Below are 10,172 nucleotides of genomic sequence, written 5' to 3' on the forward strand. Positions count from 1 at the left end.
TTTAGCACGGCTCCGTGTGTCTTAGATATTTCCGACAGTCCCTAAAGGCACCAGTCGACGCCACCTCGGACATCCCGGCGGTGGAGGCACTGAAGGAATCCAGAAGTTGCCTTCGCCAAGTTCACATTCCACAAAGAAGGAGGAGTCGCGGAGTGATTCTTTTAAAAACAAGGAGGGTTAAGTGTAAGTATTGACTCTGCACATGGACGTCTCGTCCACTTCGCCTCGCTAGTGTAACGTTAGTTGTTTAAGTTGCGTTATTAGGCGGACAGGAAAGCGGAACTAGCCAAGCAGCTAGCTAGTAGCACTTTAGCTAGTTTAACGAGTTGCTCTCCGGGTGTTACCCTGTTTAGGATACTCGAACCCAACCAACTTTACTGACAATGTAAGAACACTTTAACTTTCTATGACAGACTATCAGACACGGCCTTCCAACTGTTTAATTTAGTTTGGGCGCGTTAATTAGGGGCTGTATATCCTGCGTGTGTTGGGTGTGTTACTGCCATTTAGGCCAACGTCACCTGTTTGTCAAGTGACCGACGTATAGTAGTTTCTTAGCATTTAACTTTGGCGTGTGCCTCTACACGTCACATTGCGTAAATAGAAATGTAAAGATGGAGACTGTGATAAATTTTGCCGTTCTATTGTATAGTTGGTCATTTATGATTGTACAGTGTTACCTTATGTCGCATATCCTCGTGTGTGCGTTTTGAGACACTGCATTAGGAGACAACAGCCCCGTCCAAAGCATTTAACCTTTTATTATGGGTGGCAGCCTATTTGTTTCAGTGTAGACAAAGATAAATAATGCAGTTGTGAAAACAGCTTGAGGAGCCTCTAGGTCACAGTGCGATCTGGAGGAACAGGTTTGGGTAGAATAACAAGAAACGTTTCCCTGTAGGAGCTATTGTGTTAACAATCCTCTTCCTGCACTGTGAGAAATCTTCACCATGAGTCGGTAGGTCTTTTTAGTCTTGTTCTATTAACCTTGTGGCTGTAAACCCATGCAGTTTGTCTCACAGTCGTGTGGTGTGAATGATCACTGGAACATAAGGCTCAGTTGCACAGGAAACAAAATGTGTTGTCTTTACCCATGCGTTCGGTGTCTCATCATTAAATCATGAGGATGAATCGATATGCAGCTATTCTGAGGTTTACTGCACTGATTGGTCTTTTAGCGTAGACATGTTTATGTGCTCATGTTGTTGCTTCTCAGCGTTGTATTCGTAAACTCGGTGCCAAGCGCAATAATGTGGTACAAAAAGCAGCCAAGCTTCTGTGAACCGAGTGCCCTTCTGTCCATAAAAATAAAAAACTGCAGAGTCAACATTAAATTCTCTAAACATTCTGCCAACAGGCATTAATTTTCCCCTTGTAATTTTTTAGATGTTTTAAAGGTGGCCCCAAAGTTCATGTGTTCAAAACAGGAAAATGTCACTTGAGAAGGAAGCCAGACGGATTGAACATTGTTTCCTGATCTGTCTGTTGGCATTGAAAACATGCTTCACTTGGAATAAATGAGGACAGGTTTATGCTGAAGTGGTTCAAGTCCAGTGTTTTTGCACCAAAGATTTCCAGTTGGCGCTGCTATTGCTTAGGGATACTAGTTATTTAACAGTGCCCCTTGATTCTGGTCTGCATATGAGTCAGTCGAGGCTCAGATCAAATGACTTGGGTGTATATTTCTCTCTGCTATACTGTTTTAGTCTAGCTGATGTTGGAGTCACGTGTGATCTTAATACTTGCAGTATGAGTCTCCAAAGGGATTTAGGTGAAAAACAAAACAAAACCACACCTATTACTCAGGTTGTGTTTTCACAATACCTAACAATATACCTTTAAGCCTGCATTTTGAGTAATCAGTTCATTACATCATATACTATCAAGTACAGTATCAAAGTACTGTAAGGGTTTCTGTTTCCTTTAATTTATGCCATCCAGTTTTTTTACCTTTTTATATAATAAAGTAAATTCTTTAATCTTCAAGTCCGGAGGTACATTAACAGTTTATATTTACAGTTTGACTGTAATTAACATTTCCTGTTGCTTGTGCACAGTAACGATACTCCCAAATATATTGCGCAAGAGCATTAAATTTTAATGTTGATCTGAGCGCAGAGCCCGCACTGAGATCTTGAATGTGGCTGCAACTCTGTTTTGATGCAATTAGGGTATTCACTCTGGAGATACCGCATGAGATGAGTACAGTGTGTGCCTTTGCTCTTGAGCTTCTTGTTTTTTTGTAGTGGTTGATTTTGTTAGTCTCTAATGTTTAACTTTTATGCCTGGTCTCTGTAGTGTGACATATGCAACAGTGCATATTTAAAATGTCAACAGTCTTGTACTGGAAATGTGGTGTCATGTGTCAAAGCAGTAGCTTTTCTAACACATGCCTAAATTTAGTCAGTGACTGCATTTATTTAATAAATTTAATAGTATATTAAATCATCTATCATATTTTTCTCTTAAACATACAAACCAAAGGTAAATATATCATTACCCTTAAAAGAAAACACTACAGATTTTATGTACAAATGATATTGATTGTAAATGCTTTTTAAAACTGGTCAAGACCATCCTTTCAACACAGCTCTTATTTAAGCTGTCATCAGGTTGTTTTATTTTACTCATTTTAGTTACTCGACCTTTGTATTTATGCATGTTGATGACTTCTCCATCAGTGGTTTCCTCACTGTTTTTTTTTCTGGCTACATTACAACCCTGGTTTCGCACCAATAAGGAACTGCTGCAGACTCGCACCATGAAAGTTTGTTTCATCATTGTTCTAACTTTTGTTTCTTGCTTAATGTACATTGTTCCTCTAACACCCAATAATCAAATCAATGAAAGGAAAACTCAGAATTTGTTTAGGTTTTGCATTCATTTTTTCCTTTTGTAGGAGTGACAGCAATTTGTGTTCTCCGGCAGCTCCATTGTTCATCCTTGAACAAAACCTTTTAAAAATATAACTGATTTTTATTCATTAATTTGGTCACTAGACCTAAAACTGTGAACTTTAAATCAGGCCTGTAGATGAGTACTACATGCTGTTTATTACACTTTTAGAATTTTAAATATCTTTACAAATACTAGTACCTAGTTACTTTAATTCCTATAAAATCAGCAGTGTATATAATAGAAACTTGAAGGATATTTCTAAAAAAAAAAAAAGCAAATCTAGTTGAAAAAAAGCTTTGTGGTAACTGATGCCTCATGATGCATCAGTTAGCATGCTCCTGAGTGACCTTTGAACTCTGCCACACTTTTAGGCCACAGAATATTGAACTTGGTGCCAAAGGAGGAGCCTCCAAACAAGACGGCATCAGGATGGAAGACATGAGTGTGGAACAGATGACAGCGAGGGCCAACCAAGTGACCGACGAGGTACAGAGCCACACACAAAATAATCCAATCGGTACAAATCATTCAAGCTTTGAAAGTTGAAAACCAAGGCTGTAGTGAGTGTTTGAAACCTATTCTGCGTACACATGGTTTATCAGTAGTACAATACTTAGTATGTAGTATTTTCTTTTAGCGTAAATGTGTCTGTCTTTTAACTGTCTTTTAATGCACTGACATTTAAATGTTAAACATTCACACTAACTATGCAGAGAATTAAATATATGCTCAGTTAAATGTGTAATTGTTTCCTCTGTACTAATTTTACTATGCCCAAAATAACCAACACGCATCATCAACATGACCAAATAATCACTTTAACCATAACTATGTTGAAGAACGCTAATTTTGACTTGAGATCAGTATAAAATAAAATAACACACAATCCACAATATAGCAATGAAGAAGGTAATTAGATACATCACATTCACAGTTGATTATTAAGCCAGGCATTAATAAGAAGCAAGTGAGGCTTTCTGCCTAATTTAGCCTGATGGCTCCCCCATCCCTCTGGTTTTGACAGTTTGAATGTTGTCAGCTACATCCAAGCATTTTATCAAGGAGGTAATTGCTTAATGAGTAGTGTAGGGTCTCACATGATCAGCCGTCTGATTCAAAGGGAGCCAAATTAACTTAGTCTTGCTGAGCTTGTAGCGGTGTACTCTACCTTCCTGTAATTTGGACTGTACTAATTGTGTTTGCCTCTTTTTACCAACTTAACTTTAAGTTTCTCTTTTGTCTTTTCTTCCTTCTGCTGCTTCCTCCTCGACGTAGGAGAATGTAGAAAGGACAGGGCATGGGAGGGTCCTTCTGCTAATGCTACTTACCACTCTGGTTTTGGGTAAATGCTTGTATGTGAAACACTCGCGCATGGCTGGCATTGTATGAGGATAATCAGTTTCAGTAGTCCACACTCCTCCACAGTGTGTTGTTAGGGTTTTTGTGTGGCAGTGTAACATTTGAATTTTATGTAAAAAGAGGCTCCATCCACTGTAGCTGGCTGGAACCTGATTGCATTCTGCCTAACTGTACTTCCGTTTGAGCCACTGCAAACAAAGGATTTAAAACGCCACAACTTTGTCTGTATCCCAAAGTCTTGTCACTGCACTGCAATCTGGAGGATTTGGCTAAGACTGCAATTTCAGGCCTAATTAGCCAAGTTTTCAGATTTCAGGAGGCATAATGTAATGTTTATCCACCCAAGCAAAGTTCTGGCTACACCAACAGAAACCTGGCTGAGCTCAAAACATCTCTTTTTCGCCAATTTCTATGTTTGTCTGTTTCTCAACTCGCTGATTAATTTATTCAGAGCAAACACAACACAACACAGAGAGAATGAGAAATCAGGTCCCAGCTCTCGCTTGTTAACAATTCATTAGTGACGGTAACAATAGAGCCATGCCCCGAGTTGCTTCCTTGCTACACTCCTTTGGATGCTCCTCTCTCTGTACAGTGCAGGCTATTAATAGAGACTCAGAGGCGTAACTCCCCTGAACTGACTACATTCCATTATGTCGCCTGCACCTCCAGTCTGCGTACGTGCATGTGTGCTTCTTGTCTTGTTGTCGATTAACGTTTGAGCTAAAGAGTTGGTAGAGTTAAGAAATGTGACTAGAGGTTCTAGACAAAAAATATTGTCCGTGATATTTATTGGAGATTTTATAGACAACAACAACTCAAACAAGCAATTATTCCTACTTCTTCCTGATGAAGTATAAATAATTGGAGAGATTTGTGAACAGTAGCTTAAATTATTGTCAAAATGTTTAATCTGTGATATTTATCTTTTATCATAAACACTGAAAGAGGAGATGCAGCTAAATGTATTTGAAACCGTTAAACACAAACACTTGTTCTGAAATGTGCAAGTCAGTGTTATCAGAACTGTTAATACTCTTTTTGAGTATAATGAAAATGTTCCAAACTGTGTTTGTGTTGCTGCAATTGTTCAGTCGTACTATGAGCTACATTCATTTTGTTTGATTACTTATATTGAACACTGATTATGATAAAACAATTTTAAACTAAGATGATTAAAATATTTTAGTTTTTAATCTCAGACCAGAGGGACAACCAGACTTCTGACTTTTAGTCATTTAAATGCATACAGTGATGTCAGATGATCTGTAGTCTACTGTCAGTGTAGTCCTGGATTTAAAGATGTTGATATTTGTTTTCATGTTGATAATCTTTAATGCTGTTGCTTTCAGCGTGTTCTCTTTTCACATTTTTTCATAATTCCATTTCCTTAAACCTCTTGTCTTCACTTCCTAATATTTCTTTATTAATTCTTCACATTCACACCAATCAGCTGGTTTATTCCTCCTAATTACACTTAATTTCCAACTAGTTAAAATAGAGGCTTTTGGTGTTCTATGTACATCCGCCTGAGCCTAAATGACTTAGAGTCTGTCTCATTGTGGAATAAAGGTTATCAAAATGTCCCTTTTTTATTTGGAACTAATCATCAAAGGAGCCAAAGGTGCGAGTGTGTTGCAAATCAGTTTTCTGCAGACTATTGGGAAAATAATGCAACATGACGAAACATCGTAGCTAACTCTGGTCCCTTTCTATCAGTCACTGGAAAGCACACGGAGGATGCTGCAGATGGCCGAGGAGGTGAGACCTCTTTACTGGTTCTCTATTATTACACTTTGTTGTGCATTGTCTCAGTGAGTGAATAAGGATTCTACTTAAAAAAGTAAAACAAATTTTATGAATATGAATAAATCTGCATTTTTTTTCTGTCCTAAATTTGTGAAACGTGTGTTTTCAGAGCAGACAGACGGGCGTCAACACCATGGTGATGCTGGACCAGCAAGGAGGTATTTATTAAAATGACCTTTCTAATGCTTTTTATTTTATTTATTCTAATTCAGTTTGTGCACCAGGAAATCAGTAATCTAATTTTCTAAAATGCATGTGCGTTTTATTGATTGTTTTATTTTTTATTTTTAATCTTTTGTTTGCCACTTTCTGTTGCGGATTAAATCAATTGCTATTACAACAGAATAAGTATTTCATGCAAATGGGATGTTTTCAACAACATTCTTTGCATTTCTGAGTATATTTGTAATGACTTTTTATTTTCACCTGAGGCAGGTGTGAAGTGCGAATTGACAATGTTATGTATTGTCTAATTTAAAGTTGAGGAAGGATTTGCGTTTTGCGATTTGCGTCATGATGCAGTGAATCTGAAAGCCGGTTTTACAGCTGCAACAAGACTCACGTATAAACCAATGTTGGATGAAATATGAACTCATGGATATGGTGCTGGGATGAAATACAGAGCAGTACCAAGTTCTCTCTTGCTGCTTGTTTAGGCTGCTAAATGCAGACGTGTCTGGCATTTTGCTGCTCTGTGTGTTTACACAACGGCAAGAGAGAAAGACGTAGGGGATGGTCTTACAGAAGCAAATGTTGCTGCACATCGATCTGGAAAGAGGAATAAAACCATTTCCAAACCATTTGGAGTTTAACTTTTCTATAGGAACTGAGTGACTGACTTCTAAAAGAACAGAATAAGTCCCAGTGCATTCACTCCAAGGTCAGAACATGGTGATCTGAAGTTGTGTGCCTTTGGTTAATCCACTGTGTATCTCACATACCTGTTCCTGCAGTGGCCTAAAGGATGATTACACTAAAATGTATTCTAAAACGGGTCAATTACAGTTTGTTATTAAGATAAACAGTCACCTTGTTTGTGGATGCAAAAGAAAAATGTCTAACGTGTGTGTGTCTGTGCTTTTTTAGAGCAGCTGGACCGCGTAGAGCAGGGAATGGATCAGATCAACCAGGACATGAAACAGGCTGAGAAACACCTCACCGACCTCTCAAAGTGCTGCGGCCTCTGTACCTGCCCCTGTGACAGGTACAGTGTGAAGTCTAAGCTGTTGACTTCAACTGACTAGAACAGGTCTGGGAACGAGGGAAGAAACACACTTGTCTGTAACAGACAACAGCTAGCTAGTGGTTTAGGAACTAGTAGGTACTGTGAGTCTTTGTACCAGGTCAGTACAAAGGCTGAATAGAACAATGCATTAGTGTCTGTCAGAGCGTCTCACTTGACAGTCTGTGTGTGTGTACCTTATGCAGTAAAGATATATGTGGTTTTAAATTCAATCTTCCCAAAATGCTTTCACTTTGGAGAAGGGGATTCTTTGATGATTACCAAAACTTGAGGTAGGGAATTACATTATAACTGATTAATTTGTGATTGACAATATTCTTGAAGATACCTTATTACAGCATGTAATCATTTCCTGGCTTTTTATGATGTACATTTTTTTTTTACATTTCTTCTTTACATATGTAGAGTGACATCTATTGAAAATGACTCACGATACAAGCGTACCTGGGGGACTGGAGAAAGTGAGGGCGATAGTGAACGTGGACCTAAAGTGGTTTCTAAACAGCCCTCTGCTGTTCACAATGGCCAGGCCGGCCCATCAAACACCTCTGCTGCGCCTTCAGGCCCATACATCAAAAGGTGCATATGTTTGGCTTCGCTGAGAATCTTGTGTTGTGTTTGTTATGTTTGATGTCATTTGGACATTGTGGCAGATTGTCACAGGCCCTCATTTAAACATGTCTTGTATTGGTGGTTCAGGATAACCAATGATGCACGTGAGGATGAGATGGACGAAAACCTGGACGCTGTCGGCAGCATCATTGGCAATCTGAGAAGCTTGGCTGTGGACATGGGCAATGAGATTGACAAGCAGAACAAACAGATTGATCGCATTACTGACAAGGCAAGTTTGAGATTAATTTTTCATTTTAGCATCTCTTTATGCATTTTACTGTCGCCCATATTTCTAAACTTAAAACAGTTCTTACTTTTGAAAAAGAAAGTGAAAGGTCATTTAGATTGGCCATTAAAATTAGAGAAAAATGTGGTGTCATCAGGCTGCAGTTTAAATTAGCTATATTCTCATGTGCCATGGTAGCAATTTTTGACTTTGGATTCTTTATTGGGTGTATACATCCTTCAACCACACCATATCTTACCTTTTATTTGTTTGCCAATTAACTATGCCTCTTTTTTTTTTTTCTTCAGGCGGACATTAATAAATCTCGCATTGAGGAAGCCAACCAGAGAGCCAACAAGCTCATCAAATAGACAAGGAAACCTGCTTGTGTCCTTTTTATCAATCCTGAGCCTCCAACTCCCACACACTTACACTCATGCACATGCTCAAACACGGTCTTTGCAAAAACAATCCCAACTTTACATTGTCAAAAAGGTTTGTCTTCCTTTATTCAAAGTGCTCTTATCCATTATATGCATTAGAAACAGCACGTACCCCTAAACGGTGATTGTAATTGTAATAGCTGGTTGGAGCGTGAGCATCGATGCCTGCTTGTTTGATCAAATATGCACCAGGCTCATTATTTCTCTAAACAAACAGAAGAATGAACCCGTACTCGTTAGCTTTCTGTCTGTGAACTAGCACAGATTTAATTTCTAGATCACCCTGAGTGTCATGTCCTGACACTTCATTCTCTTCCTCACGTCATTGACTCACTGGTTTCAATCATTCTATCAAGCAGAAATGACTTGTGAATAAACTCTCATTTTATTACCTTGTTCCCAAGTCATTTATGCTTTTTTGCATGTAAAACAATATATTTAAACATCCAGAGCACCATGAGTGCAAGTAACTTAATGTATTCTCACTGATGGCTAGTCATGGTTGTTGGAAATGTTTTCTGAAATATTGTACACACTGCCTGAAATTTAATATATACAGTAGTTAGTAGAGTTTCTTCAAATGGGTTAGTCGGTATCATAAGAACGTTCATCTTTACCTCCGACAAATCTTTTTGGGTTTTTTTCTTTTCAAATGCTGAATATAGGAGAGTGGTTGAATAACTGTAGGTTTGTCATGAGAGAATCAACTGCTGGACTTTATATTTAGTCTTTTGATGTTTTTCACTCAGATAGCAGTGTTGATGTAAATACAGAAACAAACTTTAACTTCTCTTAATCCTCCTCATTCTGAAACTAATTGCATTGTTTTGTTACCTTACCGCCTGGTTAAAAGGGATTTACGGCAGAGCAAATTGATAGCTAATGTACGATTCCTACACCATGTACTGGTAATGTGAGAACAAATTATAGTTTAATTTAAAAAAACAAAAAAAAAAACAACGCAACCTTTAATTTCAAAATGGGAGACTGTTCAGGAACCCTGGCAGTTCACTGGTCTATGGTTGTGTTTTAACAGCCAGTATATTGATCAACCCTGTTCTCAGCGAAGAGCTACAGGAAAATATTATTGATGCTCAAAATCATCTTTGTGTCAGAGTTGTAGTCGAGCTGAGAAAATACCAAAGGCAAGATGCAAAGCAGTGAATGAAAGTTAGGAGCAACTGGGGAGACACAACAAGTGCTGAAGAGCTCTAAGACGTTAAGCATCTACTGGTTAATTTGAACGGAATGTGACTGGTGTGTTCTGGTTCATGCATACGTCTGTGGAGTTGGTAAAGATCGAATGAACTGTTATTCAGGGCTTGTTACTTATGTGATTATGGTCAGCTGAGGTGTAATTAGTCTAGCTTAATGCTGCCTCACTGTCTTGATGTTGTTTATATGCCGTTTTACCAACAGCTACTGGAATGTAAATAACTTTTGTTTATTGCTCCCGTTCATATTCACCTTGTCTTTGTGAATTTAGCTTAATGACTTTAAAGTACAAATGCTCTTTATTTACTCCCATCTCTGTTCAATTGTTTGTATTCAATAAACAGTTTATGTTTTAATCAATGAA

General features: G+C 38.2%; 1 protein-coding gene across 3 annotated transcripts; it reads left to right on the forward strand.

Moving 5' to 3' along the window:
- The first annotated feature begins 25 nt into the window (after positions 1-25).
- Positions 26-10,164, forward strand: LOC114848051 (synaptosomal-associated protein 23-like). Of its 3 annotated transcripts, none has more exons than XM_029138184.3 (8): positions 26-183; positions 3,270-3,384; positions 5,977-6,018; positions 6,176-6,224; positions 7,153-7,270; positions 7,715-7,888; positions 8,009-8,153; positions 8,459-10,164. In XM_029138184.3, the coding sequence occupies exons 2-8, from the start codon at positions 3,328-3,330 to the stop codon at positions 8,519-8,521; spliced, it is 648 nt and encodes a 215-aa protein (XP_028994017.1). In that variant the 5' UTR covers positions 26-183; positions 3,270-3,327; the 3' UTR covers positions 8,522-10,164. The 3 variants fall into 3 exon arrangements, with proteins under 3 accessions (XP_028994017.1, XP_028994016.1, XP_028994015.1); XM_029138183.2 differs by lacking the exon at positions 26-183 and adding an exon at positions 191-385; XM_029138182.3 differs by lacking the exon at positions 26-183 and adding an exon at positions 936-958.
- The last annotated feature ends 8 nt before the right edge of the window (positions 10,165-10,172 follow it).

The sequence above is a fragment of the Betta splendens genome, chromosome 22 (genome assembly GCF_900634795.4).
Source record: "Betta splendens chromosome 22, fBetSpl5.4, whole genome shotgun sequence".
In the NCBI taxonomy this organism is placed as follows: Eukaryota; Metazoa; Chordata; class Actinopteri; order Anabantiformes; family Osphronemidae; genus Betta; species Betta splendens.